The 16632-nt window shown below is 39.2% G+C and overlaps 2 protein-coding genes across 7 annotated transcripts in view; one reads left to right on the top strand and one right to left on the bottom strand.

The window, feature by feature from the left end:
• Positions 1–6120: 6120 nt before the first annotated feature.
• TIGD4 (tigger transposable element derived 4) lies at positions 6121–16266 on the bottom strand. 5 transcript variants are annotated; one of them, XM_084883966.1, is made up of 3 exons: positions 16175–16266; positions 9580–9668; positions 6121–9421 (listed from the first exon to the last, which is right to left on the bottom strand). In XM_084883966.1, exon 3 carries the CDS (start codon positions 8876–8878, stop codon positions 7340–7342), a length of 1539 nt encoding a protein of 512 aa, XP_084740092.1. In that variant the 5' UTR covers positions 8879–9421; positions 9580–9668; positions 16175–16266; the 3' UTR covers positions 6121–7339. The 5 variants fall into 5 exon arrangements, with proteins under 5 accessions (XP_084740092.1, XP_084740090.1, XP_084740089.1 ...); XM_084883964.1 differs by having other exon boundaries at positions 15758–16215; XM_084883963.1 differs by having other exon boundaries at positions 15178–16215.
• Positions 16243–16632, top strand: part of ARFIP1 (ARF interacting protein 1) — a 79303-nt gene continuing 78913 nt past the window's right edge. The window contains exon 1 of one of the 2 annotated variants that reach the window (XM_084883967.1): positions 16243–16450. The gene's annotated coding sequence lies outside the window, so the exon portion shown is untranslated. The remainder of the gene's footprint in view (positions 16451–16632) is intronic. The other variant, XM_084883968.1, reaches the window with a different exon arrangement.

Here is a 16632-nt window from a genome sequence, read left to right on the forward strand (position 1 = left end):
TACACAATCTTGTTGGGATGATAACTAAGAAAAAATAAAAGTGGAGCTGAGGGTTCTCTGATTAAGGAAGTTGACCTCTTCGACTTAAATTGAACTTATGCATGGAGGTGAACCTGTAATTTATTGTATGTTAAACCAGCAAGTCCAGTTTTCACCAATTCAGTACTATGCTATAGTTCCTGTTTTACTTGGCAAGAAATTTTGTAGCTTTTGTGATAACAGTAAGTTGTTCAACAGAGAGAATCACAGGAAGAGGAGATTTTAGTCCCAGAGATTTGCAATCCTACTTCTATAATTAGCTATACCTAAACTTAAATTTAGAAAATAGCCACTTCAGTTCAGACACACAACTTTGCATCTACACCCAAGTAAAAGAAGGTTTTTTAAAAAAGTTTGGACATGCCCTAGCCAGTTTGGCTCAGTGGATAGAGCACTGGCCTGTGAACTGGTTCAATTTATGTACCTCGGTTGCAGGCTCTGTCCCCTGCCCTAGTCAGGGCACATGTGGGAGGCACCCAATTGATGAGTCTTTCTCACAATGATGTTTCTCTTTACCTCTCCCTCTCCCTTTCACTCTCACTAAAAATCATTGCAAAAATATCCTCAGGTGAGGATTAACAAACAAGAAAGTTTGGACCTTGCTGTTTCATTTAATTTAAATGTATATTTAATCAATCCTCTAAAACAGTGTTTCCCAAAGTGTGGTACGCGTAACCCCAGGGGTATGGGAAGAGTTTGGTGGGGGTACGCATTGCACCGGAGTTTGGTGGGGATATGCACTGCACCGTGCTTAGCTGCGCCTAATTCTATGTTCTCATGAGTATGAGGGATACTCAGAGTTACGAAAATTAGAAGGGGTACACATATGTCAAAAGTTTGGGAAACACTGCTCTAAAACATTCAAATAGTTGTCAGTCTTTTATTTTTAGCTATTGGACTGCAATCTTTTATCTGCATTCTGAAACATGAAAAGCTCTGAAAATCTTTTTGTAATCCATTTGGTGGCAAAAGCTGACTTGACATGAACTTATTTGGCAATAAACCCATAAAACTATTAAACTATTTATACCTTTACATATCTGACTTAATGTGAATGTTTCCTGCAAAATCATTAGTGTTTGTTTGAGGAATGCTGCCCTAATTGGCTCTGAGTGTGTTATATAATATAGAATATACACATATATTATCATTTTCAAGTCTGACACATACTAAATTCTGAAACATGCTCTCAGGGTTCTGGATAAGGGACAATAGACACGTATTCACTGCAACAAATGTCCTTGATATGTTTGTTTTGTTAGGATAAATTTATATCATGTACTACATTATTTAAGTCAGATGTTTGGGTTTGAATCCTAGTTCTGTTAAATTTTCTCAGCAGCAAAATGGGAATGATAACAGAGTTATTCTGAGAATTAAGTGAGGTAGCATGTAAATCAATTAGAACAATGTTTGGTAATTACTAAGTATTTAATACATGTCAGTATAATTATAAGAATGTATTAATTTATATTCCCAACAACAGTGCATCTACTTCTCGATGCTCTTGTCAATTGTCATCCTACATAATAAAAACATAGTATGCAAATTGTCCCCTTGACCAGGGGTTGTCCAGGAGTTCAACCAAGGGGCAGGGCCAGCCAGGGGAAGGGAGGGGGGGGCCTGGCCAGCAGCAGGTAGCCGCTAGGACCCTACCATGCATTGGGCCTCTAGTTCTTTATAATCTTATCTATTGTGATAGCCCCCTGCCCCAAAATATATTTCATTGTTTTTGCTTGCATTTCTTAGATTTCTAGTGATTTTGAAAATGTTTTCATACTTTCGGTATTTTTATTCTCAATGAATTTTCTTGAGTGTCACTTTTTAAAATATCTTACTATTAAAATATTAAAATATTTAGATTTAACTATATTTCCCCTAGTATTTGCAAGTTTCTTTCTGTTCTCACCTCTTTTCCCTTTCTTCCTCCTCCTTTCTTTCCTTTTTTTCTTCCTTTCTTCCTTCCTCCCTTCCTTCCTTTTTTTCCTTCCTTCGATCCTTCCTTCTTTCCTTCCTTCCTTCCTTTCTTCCTTCCTTCCTTCCTTCCTTCCTTCCTTCCTTCCTTCCTTCCTTCCTTCCTTCCAAAAGTCTAATGCTTTAAGGATTCATTTTGATGTACAACTTAAAAGATCTTATATTTAGCCAGTTATCCCAATACCAGTTATTGAATAATTCATCTATTTAAACACTGATTAAAAACCATTTTATCATATGCTAAATTTATTGTATTTTTCTAGATATCATATATTATTTCTTTGATGACCTATTAATTCTCTTTTTTTTATACCATATTGTTTAAACTCCTGTTAAATCAAAGACTTATTTTTCTCAAAATTTTCTTAGATATTGATACATAGTATTTCTTCTTCTAGGTGAAAATCAGAATTATTTTGTAAAGTTTTCAATAACTGCATTGGAATTTTGATTGGGATTAAGTTGGAGGAAAGATATATTTCAATATTAACTCTTCCTAATTATTCAAGGTCATGATCTAGTTTCACATTGCTTCTTAAGTTTCATAAACTTTAAAGTCCTTCCTAATAGCTAAAGCTGATTAACATTCTGAAATATTCATGCTCTTCTCTTTCAGTTTTTGGCAAATTGGAAACTTAATATATGAATACCTTTATTGAATAATTCATCTATTTAACTACTGATTAAAAACCTTTTTATTGGTACTAGGTAATTGTCATGGACTGTTCCTCTTTAAAATTCATGTTGAAGCCCTAAATCCACCTTCACTCACAGTGTGATGGTATTTGATTTGGAGATAGGATCTTTGGGAGCAAATTAGGATTAGATGAGGCCATGAGGATGAGGGCTCTATGATGAGATTAGTGCTCTTATAAGAAGAGATACCAAAGAGTTTGGGGCGTGTGTGTGTGTGTGTGTGTGTGTGTGTGTGTGTGTGTGTGTATTTTGGCACAAAGGAGTCATGTGACTATCTACAAAGCAAGGGGAAAACCCTCACTATAAACTGACCATGCTGGCACCTTGATCTTAGACATCCAGCCTCCAGAACTATGAGAAAATAAATTTCTGTTGTTTCAGCCACCCGGTATATGGTGTTTTGGTATTTTGTTATGACAGCCCATGCAGATTACTACAGTGTTTATATTACTTAGTCTCCCCCGAGCTCTGGGTTACCCTTGGCTTCACAGCCCAAGGAAATAGTACAATTGAATGAACTAATGTGGTGATAGAAAGGACTACTTTGTGATGAATACTTCTTTTATTGAATTGCTTTGCACAATGATCAAGTCAGAAAAAAATGAAGATTTCTAAGTTGCCTTATTCCCTCATTCAAAATTAAAATAAATGTTTAGTTCTACAGACAAATTGCATGTTTCTAGAAATGTTAGCCTCCCTATTTTATTGCACAGAATTCCAATAAGAAACTTGGTCATTGATGTTTAGTGACCACAATGTTAATATTTGGGCATATCTGGAAGTAGGAACAAAAGCACCTTTCTAGCCATTCCCTATAGTTGTGGAACATTTTAGAGTTTGCTACATGTCGTCATATGCAAAATTTTCTTTCCGCAAAAGAAATTCAAATGTGTCAGTCTCATTTTATGGATGAAGCAGAGTTCGGAGAAATGAAATGTCTTTTGCAAGCATAAAACTTGGGCTAAAATTAATTTATTCCATCGAGTGAGATTATTTTCTGAGAACTTACTGTGTGCACAGTGTGGTCCCAAGCCCAGGCTTTTACCCCCTGTGGTGGCAGGATCCCCCAGCATCTGGTGTAGCTTCTTGGCTGCCTTAGGGCTGCACGTCCTTAGCTCAGGGAGCTCTTGGTGCCCCCAAGATCCAGCTCACCACTAGACTCTGGATCTTCCGGCAGATATGTGGTGCTGCCTCTCTTAAGGGGCAAATCTCTCTCTGCCAGTCTCTATCAATGAGTCCCTATTGGACCAGTCATTGAAAAGGGCTTCACTTGACATCTGAGGTGTTTGCTTTGGAAGCTCTCCTTCAACTCTGCCCTTCCCTATTTCCCTCCCGCTCCCAATTATTCTGCTTTGTATTCAGTAAAAGTGAAGTTGGACATTTAACTTTGGGTCCAAATGAGAAGCTAGGCAGGCAACATGAAACCCTCAGGCTTTGATTTACTCATTGTCCTACTTTATCCTAAACCAAACCTTTCACTGGCAGTTCAGTAGCCATTGGTAGTGAAATAACGTCCCAAATACAAGATTTGTTGCTTGGTGAAGTAGAAAGAAGCAAAAAACAAACAAACAAACAAACAAACAAAACAAAACAAAACAAAAAACAAAAACAAACATTGAAACAGTAGGAATTTATAAGGAAAAAAAACCACAATGAAAATAATGCCACATTTAATTGAAAAACAGGTGAAAAGACAAGTGGCATTTAGTTTCATCTTGTATTGATTGTATAGAGAAGATAAATCAGAACCAAGGTATGCAGTACAATTGTCTATGTCCCAGGACAAATGAATATTTAAACTTTTTGTTCTAAAAATTACTTATGTCTACATATTTTTAAATTTAATGGAAGAGTGTACAACTTAAAGGTTGTCTTTGAATTTAAATATGAAGTTAACTTTTTCTTATTCATTATATAGTAGCCTTGTGTTGTTGTTGTTTTTAAAAAATCATCTTTACATTTATTATGCCCTAGAAGTAAAAAAAAAAAAAAAAAAGAAAAAAAACTCATAAAAGGAGTAGATGCTTTCAGCACTTTAGAAATATTAAAGTTGCTTTAAATACTCTCAATAGAACTCCACTGGAACCTGTGTTAGAATGGTACAGAATTGCCAAATCAGAAGGTTTCCAATATTTCATTAGTAATAGAGTTCTCAGAAGAGATCTTGTGATAGAGCTATCAGCATCGATTCAGCATGTTCTCTGAAATTTCCACCCTCAGGCCCCTAAATTCTAGGGAAAAGTAATATAATTTTACAGAGTAGAGAAAAGCAGCTAAAAATTCTAACTAAAGGTATTTAGTTAGAATAACACAGATTAGTGTTATTTAGGTAGTATTTAAGCTTGAGCTCTGATATTTTAAATAAATAATAATTTAGTATTTCCAGGTTTTAAATTCCTCATCTGTAAACATGAAGATAATAATCCTTATGTCATAGAATATCTTAAATGATTAAAATGAAAATATTTGATATAAAAATGTTATGAAATGCAAAAAGAAAAAAAAAGATTGTTGAGAAATCAATATATGCCAGATACTATAGTTAAAGCTGGGGCTCTGAAGAGCTACGTTAGGTCCAAAATTCTACCACACTAAAATTTTAAATCAAATCATCAAAAAAATGATTTTAATCATCCATATTTCATTCTAAAAGAATCTCTTAATTTTAATATATTTTAAGGATTGCTTATTACAAAATCTCAAAAGCAGAGTTAATCAACAATGGAAAATAAAAATATTTTCTATAAATTATTTCCTTTTAAATGTGTCTTGTTGGCACACTAATAATTCATAATAAAAAGAATCTGGATAATGTTTTACATTTTCCAAAATAGTTTTAAAAGGGGACCCTAACTTAGATATAATAAGTTAAATAAGCATACAATTTAAAATTTAACAATATAAAAGTCTGACCCAATGAACTTGTATTCATATATGCATAACTCATGGACACAGACAAAGGGTTGGTGAGGGCCTGGGGGTGGGAAGGACTGTAGGGGGCTGGAAGAGGTTAATGGGGGAAAAGGAGGGAGGATGTATTACTTCAACAAAGATTTAAAAATAAGTAAGTAAAAAATAAAAGTCTGACCCATTGTTATATTTTTTACTGTTTAAAGACTATTTTATGGATAAAGAGTAAATAATTGGATACAATATTTTAAAACATTCTGTAGACACAGCTTTCTCAAACAGAAATTTAATCCAACATATTACCATGGAGGGGGGATTAAATAAATACATTAGAATATGCTGAAAGGACACTCAGCTTTTACTAAAAATAAAATTCAGTAAACTAAGAAAATAAATATTATAGATTATAAGCTTCAGCTGTTAAAATTAGAAAACTAAGAACCACATAATATATTTTTTTTCTATTGTAGTAGCAATATATGTAATCTTCATATTTATTTTTAAGAGTAGTCTTATTACAATATAAATATCATAAGAGTTTAATAAATGTTTCAATAATGTATTTTACTATTTAACACACACATATACATACAAATATTTAGAAAGAATCCGTGTCATCTTCTGTTTTTAGATGACAAGAAAATCCTGATGTCACAGTCTTTTGTTTAAATTTATATAGAAACTAGTGGCCTAGAGCATGAAATTCATGCGGGGGGGGGGGGGGGGGTTGGTGGGGTTTGTCCCTAGGCCCCGCCTGCACCCTCTGCAATTGGGATCCCTCGGAGGATGTCTGACTGCCGGGTTAGGCCTGATCTCTGTGGGAAGTCAGACATCCCTTTCTCAATCCAGGACCATTGGCTCCTAACCACTCACCTGCCTGCCTGCCTGATCACCCCTAACTACTCTGCCTGCTGGCCTGATCACCCCCCAACTGCTCCCCCCACAGCCAGCCTGATCACCTCTAACTGCCCTCCCCTCCTGGCCTGATTGCCCTTAACTGCCTCTGCCTCGACCCCTGCCACCATGGCTTTGTCCAGAAGGACATCCAGAAGATCTTCCAGAAGGTCTCCCGGTCTAATTAATATCGTATATTATCCTATTATTAGTATAGATAACTTGAAAATAGTTAAGACAAATTTTTATGTGTATGATTGGGTCCAATTTTATTTTCAGTAGTTTTTTTATAATTTCTTTTCAGAAATATTAGCTAGTTATGAGGAAATTTTAAAATTAATACTTGATCCTTAAAAGTCTAATTAAAACATAATGGCATATGTATGTATTTATAAAATAAATACCTAAGCAATACTAAATATTTTCTTTTTTTAATGAGGTAGATAAGTTAAAATATTCTGGAACATGACCTAAACATTAAAAAAAAAAAGAAAATAGTAATCACCAATTCAATCTGTATAAATTAAATAGTTGGATAGTTTTTTTATTTTTTAACACATTTACCATATTTTTTTAAGTACAGGTCTCTGAAATACATTTCTACTTTCCAAAAACTTACTAAATTGAAAATCAGGTTTTTCCATTTACTTAATCATTATTTAATCTACATAGGGAATTTGCTATTCAGACCAGATATTTGCAAGTAAACAAAAAATGTACTAATTTTTCATTTTTTATGTTTGTGGTGTTTTCCTTTTATATACCTCATATAGAAAAAATATATCAGGAAAAGGTATTAGCCTTCAGTTGTAAAATAAATAATTAATTACTTAAGTGACAAAGAGTTAATAAAAATTTCAAGGTCTGCTAAAGAATTATGAAGCCCATCATTCATATCTTGACTTCTAAGAAAACTTTTAAGAGTAGCTAAAGCAGATATTGCCTCATTTTTTGACGGTAAAGGAAGTTCAGTTCCCAGAGATCCACCATCATCCTCTTCATCAGAAGTATAAAATCCAGTTTCATCTGCTTTACTTTCTTTGGTCCATACCACATCACCACTTGGTGCTGCTTCACACGTCTCCAAGTCATCGTCCAGGGCAGCATACTCTTCTATAGATAAACCTTCAGGAAATTCCACTCCTGCTGCATGGGCGTGGGCAACCAAATCAAGACCAGTGTTGGACTCTGCATTTGTCTTGTTGCTTTCTCCCTGTTGAGATTTGAATCCTGCCTCTTCATAGCTCTTAGCAATAGTCTCTGGGGTTACAGCCCTCCAACAGAGATGCAATGTATCAACTGCATCTAATAGGGAAAATGTAAATTCTTTGCTGCCTTCAACAGAACTTAGAAATTTCTTGATAAGACAATGTCGATATCTAATTTTAAGGCTTTTAATAACACCTTGTTTCATGGCTATAAATTTGGGAGACAAACATGACGGGAAAAATGCTAACTCAATGGACTTTAGGTTCTTTACCTCTGGATGTGCAGGAAGAGAATCAACAAAAATCACAACTCTTCGTTGCTGGGCTTGAAATTTCTCATCAAGCTTCTGCATCCATTGTTCAAATATATCTGAGGTCATCCATGCCATTCTGTTAGCTTCATAATACACAGGCAATGATTTCATACCTTTGAAACAATGTGGATTTCTGTTTTTCCCAATGATAAGCAAAGGAAGTTTTTCGGAGCCATCCATGTTTGTCCCAACCACAAGGGTTATTCTGTCCTTGCATAGCTTTCCAATTGAGCATGTTTCTCCTTTAAATGCAAATGTATTTGTAGGTAACATTCGATAAAGCAGTCCAGTCTCTTTTATATTAAAAACATTTTTAGGATGATAATCATTTAAATAATAAGGAAGTATGTTTTGGTGCCAAACAGCTGAAGGGTCTACTGATACACTTGTAGCTTCTACAGGTTGAGCTCTGAATACTAAACCATACCTGGATTTAAAGCGATCCAGCCATCCATTACTACATTTAAAATCATTATGTCCCAGTTTCTGGGCAAAATCATTTGCTTTTAGACGCAACATTGGACCATTAACTGGTACATTTAGACACTGAGCGATTCGATACCACCTCATTAATGCCTCTTCCAGATCTGTGTAGAAAGCAGTTCTCAGTCTTTTTCTCTTCGGATCAAATCTCAGCGATTCAAAGGCTTCTAGAACTTTGTCTTTATTCTTCATAATAGAGGACAATGAATTTTTCTTTATTCCATATTCAGCTGCAATCTCTGCTTTTTTCTTGCCACTTTCTACTGCATTTATGATGTCGATCTTTTCTTCAATGGACAGACTTTTCTTTTTTTTCACTGTCACGGGGAGAGTTGAGGCATCTGCAGAAGCTTCTGCCATCTCAACCAGTGCTTATATGGAGATTTCTCCTCTTCCTGGTGTCTGTTTCTTTAATTAAATGTCTTTTTCTGTATGACACAATTTGCCGCTTTCTCTCCCACTTCATACATTACAAGTTGGTACATGTATAATAGTCTTATTCCTATTGATGACTAAATATATATTCTTCAATGGCTCTAGATAAGAAAAATATTATATGCAACTAGAATAGTTTAGAAGAGAAACTTCCTCCCAAGGACCTTGTGTAGCTCAGTTTATAGTTTATTCAGCATTTCAGAAGTCAAGCTAAAATAGAAATCTCATTATCTCAAACCTGTCCAGTCCTGCTGATATATTTTTAGAACTTCAATCCTTTAAGATGGTTCACTTTATTCATTTGCTCGTTCAACCTCCTATTAATTCTCCACAGAAGGCCTCAGAGATAAGAACAAGTAGTGTTTAGAAATTTTCATGCAAAATGTTACCCATTAATTTCCAAGTCTCTTCAGGATAGAGAAGAAAACGGTAGAATCCTTTTAGGGCTTGACAGTATACCTTCTGTCTCTTGAAAATATAAAAACAAACAAAACAGCAATTTTAGCAATATGTCAAATTAATATAAAAATATTTACACCAATGAGTTATGCTTTTAATAATAATAATAAAAAAGAATGGGAACATGTTTCTGAAAATACAATAACCAAAGCAGGAGAAATGCTTACCTTCTGAAGAGCCTCTGTAGAAAGCTCTCTAGCTCTGCTCCGTGCATTTGAATTTTCACTTGCCGTTGAATGCTTTATAATATATACTTCTGAAATAAACCAGACAAATTTAATCTGTTTTGAAAATGTGGGATGACCAAAATTAAAGAACTAAAAATGATGCTGGATATATCTCTGGTGGCTATTTTTTACATGAAGTCACAGACTGCCCCCTCTGACTTCTCTAAAAGAAAAACATAGTCAGACAGTAGTCACAAGGTCCAACTTTTAATAGCACATGAGAGACAGTGTCTCCTTTATGGGAATCTAATAGAAAATGCTTCACTAAAAATTCAATCAAGTGAACTCATCACATAGTTTTAAAATCTAAATATTATTCTATCTAAATGTATCAATTAAAAATATCTACTAACTTCTGTATCAATTTGATGCATTTGCCAGATGCACAGATGCCAGAAATGCTTGACAAAATGCGTAGGAATAAACAGATTATTAAGAGGATATAAGGCAGAAAAAGACCTACCGTATTTTCCGGCGTATAAGACGACCCCCCAATTTTACAGTTAAAACATAGGTGTAAGCCTGTATTTGCTGTATAAGACTACCCCCCACTTCTGAGGCAACACCAGTTCTTTTTTTAATAGACCGCCTCTCTGACTCTGGCCAATCTGAGCAGGCTTTTTTTCGTTTCAAAAGTCGTCTTATACGCCAGAAAATATGGTAAACTACAAAGGAGAGTGACCATAGGTCTTAGTCTCTCTACTTCACTTATCTGTAAAATAAAGGGCTTATGATAGTGTAAAGATATAGGCTTTGGTGCCAGACACATTTGAATTGACAAATGCCTCTGCCACTTGGTACTTATGTGATCCTCAGTAGTTTACTTAATTTGACCTCAGTTTTCTTACTTGAAAAATAGGGGTTAACAATACCATCTGTCTCAAAGGATTATTGCACTTTCAATGGGATTCAATGAAAGTGTAAAGCACTTAGCAGAATATTTAGCACCATATGAGATATTCAATAAATGTGTGGTGATGACCTCATCATCCTTATCTTCTCTGTAATGTCACTTTTGTTGTGTCTGTCTATAAAATTCAAGATTTTACAATACAGGATTTGGGAAAAGTAGGTTTATACTTTATTTTTGTATTATTATTTATGAAGTAGAGGCCCGATGCATGAAGATTCTTGCAAGAATGGGCCTTCCTTCCTCGGGATGCTGGCACTGCCTTTGCTCCTTCTGGAGCCGCCTTTGTGCCTTCCCACACTGCCCTGAGGCCTGGAGCTGCTGGGGCAGTGTGGAATGCCTGCATGTCGCCATGGTGACAATGCAAGCAGCCCATCCCGCCCCTAGCCACTCAGTGCCTGCATATGCAAATTAACCTGCCATCTTTGTTGGGTTAATTTGCATACTCATTCCTGATTGGCTGGTGGGCATTACAAAGGTACAGTCAATTTTTATCTTTCTCTTTTATTAGTGTAAATTAATTACTGCATTATTTGTCTTTTTTCTCTGTGAATAACTAGAAACCTATTTTGCTCACCCTATAGATACTGACAGAAAAGTTTCTTAAACCAAAGAGTACTGAATCTATAGGCTTTAGAACTACTGCAGACTAAGATAACAAGCTAATTTGATGTTCGGGTGTTACTCTGTGTGAAACAGTGTGGATGCTCCATTCCTTTGGTTTTTCTCCCTGTCCTCCTCAGTTTCAAGTGGCACATGCATTTGTTTTGCACAAATTTTTTTGAAAAAACTTTTTGCCAAAATTCCTCTACCTTTGCTGTCCGCATCAAAGAAGTAATTTTTATCCTAGATTTTACAACCAGTTAAGGAGTTTACTGTTGTTGTTATTTGCAAGAAAGATCTTAATAATAATTATGATAGCCTAGGCTTTAGTTTCCAAACTGCTTTACTTCCTATATTCCAAACAACTCAGGAGGAAGGTCAAACTGGATTTCAAAACTCATCCTATATAATAAAAAGCTAATATGCAAATAGGCTGAATGATGGAACAACTGAACAACCTGTCTCTATGACGTGCACTGACCACCAGAGGGCATGCACGGAACATGGTGGGCATTGGCCACAATGGGATGATGAAGCAGGTGAGCGGGGGCATCAGACTAAGGCGGGCACTAATTGCTGTCATCAGGGTGAGCCTCTGGAGGTTACTGAAAATTCTTTGCTCCCATATGCTGTGGTCCTACCTGATGCTCACACCTGCTGCTAGTGCTGGCCCCACATGCACCTGTAGCCAGTGCCAGAGCCGCTGCTCGCACCCACTGCTGGTGCCCAGTGCCGCCCTGATCGCTCAGCCCCATCAGTGGGTGTGAGCGTCGGCTGCTAGCCCCAATCACCCCCCAGGACTTCTCCACCTCCTCCTGCTCCTGAGGGGTGATTGGGCTGGCAGCCACTTCTGCTTGCATCTGCTGGCCCAGTTCACACCTGCTCCTGGCACCAGCTCCAATTGCTCCATGTCATCAGAAGGTGCAAGCAGGGCTATCAGTGCATGGGAGTGGCAGTGGTGGGAGCGGGACTGCCAGCAGACAGGGAACTGGGGGCAGGAGGAGTCAGATGGGGGCACAGAGGATAGGCCGAGACCTACCCTCTGTGCCCACCACAGCCTCGTGGCCACCACAGTCTCATGGCCCACAATTCCTTTCAAGGTGCATGAATTCATGCACTGGGCCCTTCGTATAGTTATAATATGGTTGAGTGCAGTTCGGAATCCAGGCTTCTAATGTCAGGTCTACCTTTTTTTTTTTTTTTTTTTTACTATATTACAGTGTCCTTGAACCATACTGGTGTGGCCTCCTCTGATAATAGTTTCACATTCTATACCCCCAGAACCAAGCCAAAGTCAGCATTTCCAATGCCTATCCAAACCTAACAACAACAAAAGCAATATCAGACCTCCATAAAAGAATAGGCCATTATGATTTCTGTGAACACAAATAGCAACGGAGGGAAGGATAACTTTTCTAAGTAAATAAGATTTAACCATTCAACTAAATATATTATGTTTCTCATATATGAGTTCTCCTGTATGTTTTTTTGCAATGTCATATACAATTATTTCAAAGCAAAAAATTATAATTATCTTGTTCTTATTAGGAAGATGCCAACCTTTAGAAATTGAGGTAGGCAGAACCAATTTTTATGAAAAGACAAAACCAAACAAAACTAGTCTTCAAACTCCCAACTTTTCTCACTTCATCCTTTCTTCTTTTCTTTTATCGCTTCTTTTTTCCTTCTACCTTATTTCATTTGTCAAAAAGAAACCCTATTATCTCAAATCACAAGGATTACAGAAAAAGTAATTTGAATTTCCTCCCTTACCACATTCCAAATAAAGCAATATAATCAGAGATTACTGGTTATCTTGACCAAATTGAAAAGTGATATGTTGCCCAGCTGGTGTGGCTCAGCAGGTGAGCATTTCCCCAGGAAACCAAAAGGTCACCAGTTGGATTCCCTGTCAGTTGTGGGCTTCATCCCCTGTGGGGGCCATCCAGGAGGCAGCCAATCGATGATTCTTTATCATCACTGATGTTTTTCTCTCTCTATTCCTCTTCTTCCTCTCTAAGAAAACAATACAAAATATTTTTTAAAAGAAAAATGACATGTTTATTTAGGAAGATATTCGTTATTTTTTTCTGATAGGTAATAGTACATATTTCCTTATAAAACAGTAGTAGAAGATACAATTTTCCATGGTAAGATACAATATATCTTTATTCTTGAAATAACCACATTTCTAATACTAAATCAGACAAGCTAGACGTTTTCCCTAGAAAAGAATAGAGCATCTACTGTCTAATCAAGAAGCTGATGTTTTCCATTTTCCCACAATATTACAGTTGGGTGTATGGCAGCAGCTAATATTTCTCAGAAGTATTCATTCTCTCAATTAAACTTATTTAAAAATATTACAGCAGAAAAATGCAGTACTACATGTTAGGAACTATTTTCTCTATGTCATCAATAAAGCTATCTAAATAATAATAATAGGCATTCACTAAAAAAGACTTACCAACTAAACCCAAAATAAAGAAAACAATGATCAATTCTACTGGTCATAATAGAAATGTGAAACTTCTTTCAAAATAGGGGATACCTTCTTGGTTTTGTGTTTTGCCTGTCAGAATGGTCATATCTAGTGTTTGCCAAAATGCAAAAGCATAGATTATTAGGAGGCACATAAATTGGCTAAAGCTTATGGAGGGCAAATTACTTATATGATTAAAAAATCTTTAAAATGTTTATAATTTTTATTCAGCAAGTATATACCTGGAATTTATCCCTCCAAATAATTATAGAAGTAAAAATAATCTAGCTTACAATTATATTCACTTTCTATTGCTGCATAAAATCACCACACACTGAGTGGCTTAAAACAACAACTATTTATTATCTCACAAATTCTATAGGTCTAAGTCCATGTGGGCAAAACTGGGTCCGCTGCTTAGGGTCTCACAAGGCAGAAAAGAAGTTGCTAGTCAAGCGGGACTCTTATCTGGAGACTCTGGGGAAATACTGGCTTCCGACCTTATTCAGGTAATTTGCAGAATTCAACTCCTTGTGGGTGTAGGACTGAGGTCCTTGGTTTTTTGTTGGCTGTCAGCAGAGACTGGCTCTCAGTTCCTGGAGGCCTATGACAAGTACTTGCCTATAGCCATCAGCATCTTTCAAGGACATCATCCATCTAAGGATAAATAACTAAAGCAAGTGTCCACAAACCTGAGTATAATAGACTAATAGTGAGACTAACTGTAATGAAGATCTGTGTCCCCCAAACTCAAGACAGCTCCAGGGAATCCTTCAGACACCAGTCAGCTCAAACAGTTAAGTACACATCACTCTAGCACCACCACCACGGCAAGGCAGCTCCTCCTAATCACCTTTTAGAACTCAAAAAAAAAAAAAAACACGTCCATTCGGTTCCTGTACAATAAGAGCAGTAATTATTGGGATCTAATTGGCATCCTTTTCTTATAATTGAGAAGACTAACAGGATGGCTTCGAACTGAAAGTCCTTAGTGAGCTACAGAACTTATTACCATTTGAATGAATTGGCATTTATATTTGCTCTTTTCTTTTAAGAACAGAACCATTTAAGATAAGGGCCCTTTACATGCAACTTATGTTTTGGGATTTCAGTGCTTTTTCTGCTAGAGGAGATGTCCTGGAGGTCGTAGAAAATAAATATTGTTACTTTTGAATCCTTTGTGGTGTCATAGGCTATTTACTATTCACGGATATGGAGAAGATATCTGTACACAGGGATATACTGTTCCCTGAAACGCCCTAGAAATTTATAGAGCCAGAGTCTGCCTCGGGGCACTACATTATCTTATATATCTTGTTAACTGATGTGACAAGGAAAGGCAGGTGTGAAGTATGGCCTAACGAAGGATAAACCCCATGGAGTGCTCTGCTGGTATCCCTTCGCATTTCTAAAGGAAACGGCGGTAAGGATGAGCAGCTACGCTGTCCAAGGAAAAGAGGGAGGCACGAGTGTGGAGGAGTCAGCTGTGTGTCCAGTGTGTACATGAGCTTCAGGCGTGTCTAGCATCACCGTTGAGCCATACCTTCCCTCCAATCGGTGCGGGGCGAGGGAGAGTGTCGGGGGAGTCCAGTCTGGGGGCCTCAACTTAGGAAACCAAGGGCTGAGGGGAAAAAGGGATTGCCCAGCGGTGTCTGTAGACAGGGCAGTGATCTCCTTAAGAAAGAACGGGGCCAGCAAAGAAAGGGGGAAACCATCGGTTCTATGGATAAGGAACTAGGAGCAGGAAAGAAAAGTAGGGGGACTCGCTGCCAGCGAGCGAGCAGAGCAGAAAGTGATCACAAAGATGGAGCCCTGACAAGAACTCGGGGAAGCCCGCGGCGGCCCTGGATGGTCCAGTCTCCCCGGCCTCCCCAAAGGAGGGGTGGGCGTGAGGACGTGGTGGCCGGGAGGGGGCGCTCTTCAGGGACCCGGGAAGCGGCTAGGAGGCGCCTACAGCGCATCTGCTCCCTCACCCCACATTCCCTCCGCCTCCCACCGCCACCGCCGCGGGCTTGGAGCCACCTCCGTGCTCCCCGCGGCGGAGAAAGAAAGGAGCTTGGGCTCCCCGGTGATGTACGTGGCGGTGAGCTATGTCCACCTCCACCCTCCCGCCGCCGGCTCACCGTCTGCTGGGGGGACGCCTAACGCGGGAGGCTGGGGTGTGTGAACGAGAAAGGAGGGGTGCTGAGGGCCCCTGGAGACCTCCGACCCGCCTAGCTCAGGCCCGCTTCAGCGCGCCAGCTCCCAGCTCTGGCAGGTGTCTGGGAACCCGCGTACACACCCCTCTGGGATCCCACCGAAGCCAGAAAGTTACCGGGGCAACCGCACGGCGGAGCCCCGGATGTGGTTGCTAAGGCCACAGCGAGAGGGGCGGGGCCAGTCTCCCGGAGACAGGAGCAAGGGGGGGAGGGGGTGTTGTGGACGGGGGCCCCGGGGGAGGTGCCGTGGCACCATAGAGACGTGGCCGGGTCACGGGCGATTCCGGGAGAGAGAGAGAGGCCGGCCAGAGCCGAGGACAGCGCCACTTCCGGTTTCCTCACTTCCGGCTCCGCTGCTCTCCTTGTGGGTGTCGTAGGCTGGGCTGGGAGGTCTGTGCCCTCGGCGGTTGGTCAGGGAGAGTCTGTGACAGCTGCCTCAGCTCCCCGCCCCCAGGAGCCGAGGTGCGCGGGGGGAGGGGAAGGAGGAAAAGGCCCCGGTGGCGTTTCCGCTCGCTGCTTCTTCCCAAGATTGAGATTCCGGAGAGCGAGAGCGGCGGCGGCGGCGGCGGCGGGCATCCTCCTCGACGTGAGAGCGGCCAGGTGGTTCCGGGCCGGCAGGTGAGGGCGGAGCTGGGCCACCTGGAGGGAGGCGGGGGGAGGGCCGGCCTGAGAGGCTGGCTGTGGCGGATATGCTGCCTTTGGGGTTCCGGACTTCCACAGGGCACTTCTGTCCCCAGTCTTTGCCATATCTGCCTTTGGTTTCTGCCCCCCTCGTCCCTGATGTGTGTGCCCCAAAGCAG

Source organism: Pipistrellus hanaki, assembly GCF_964339955.1.
Source record: "Pipistrellus hanaki genome assembly, chromosome: 5".
Taxonomy (NCBI): domain Eukaryota; kingdom Metazoa; phylum Chordata; class Mammalia; order Chiroptera; family Vespertilionidae; genus Pipistrellus; species Pipistrellus hanaki.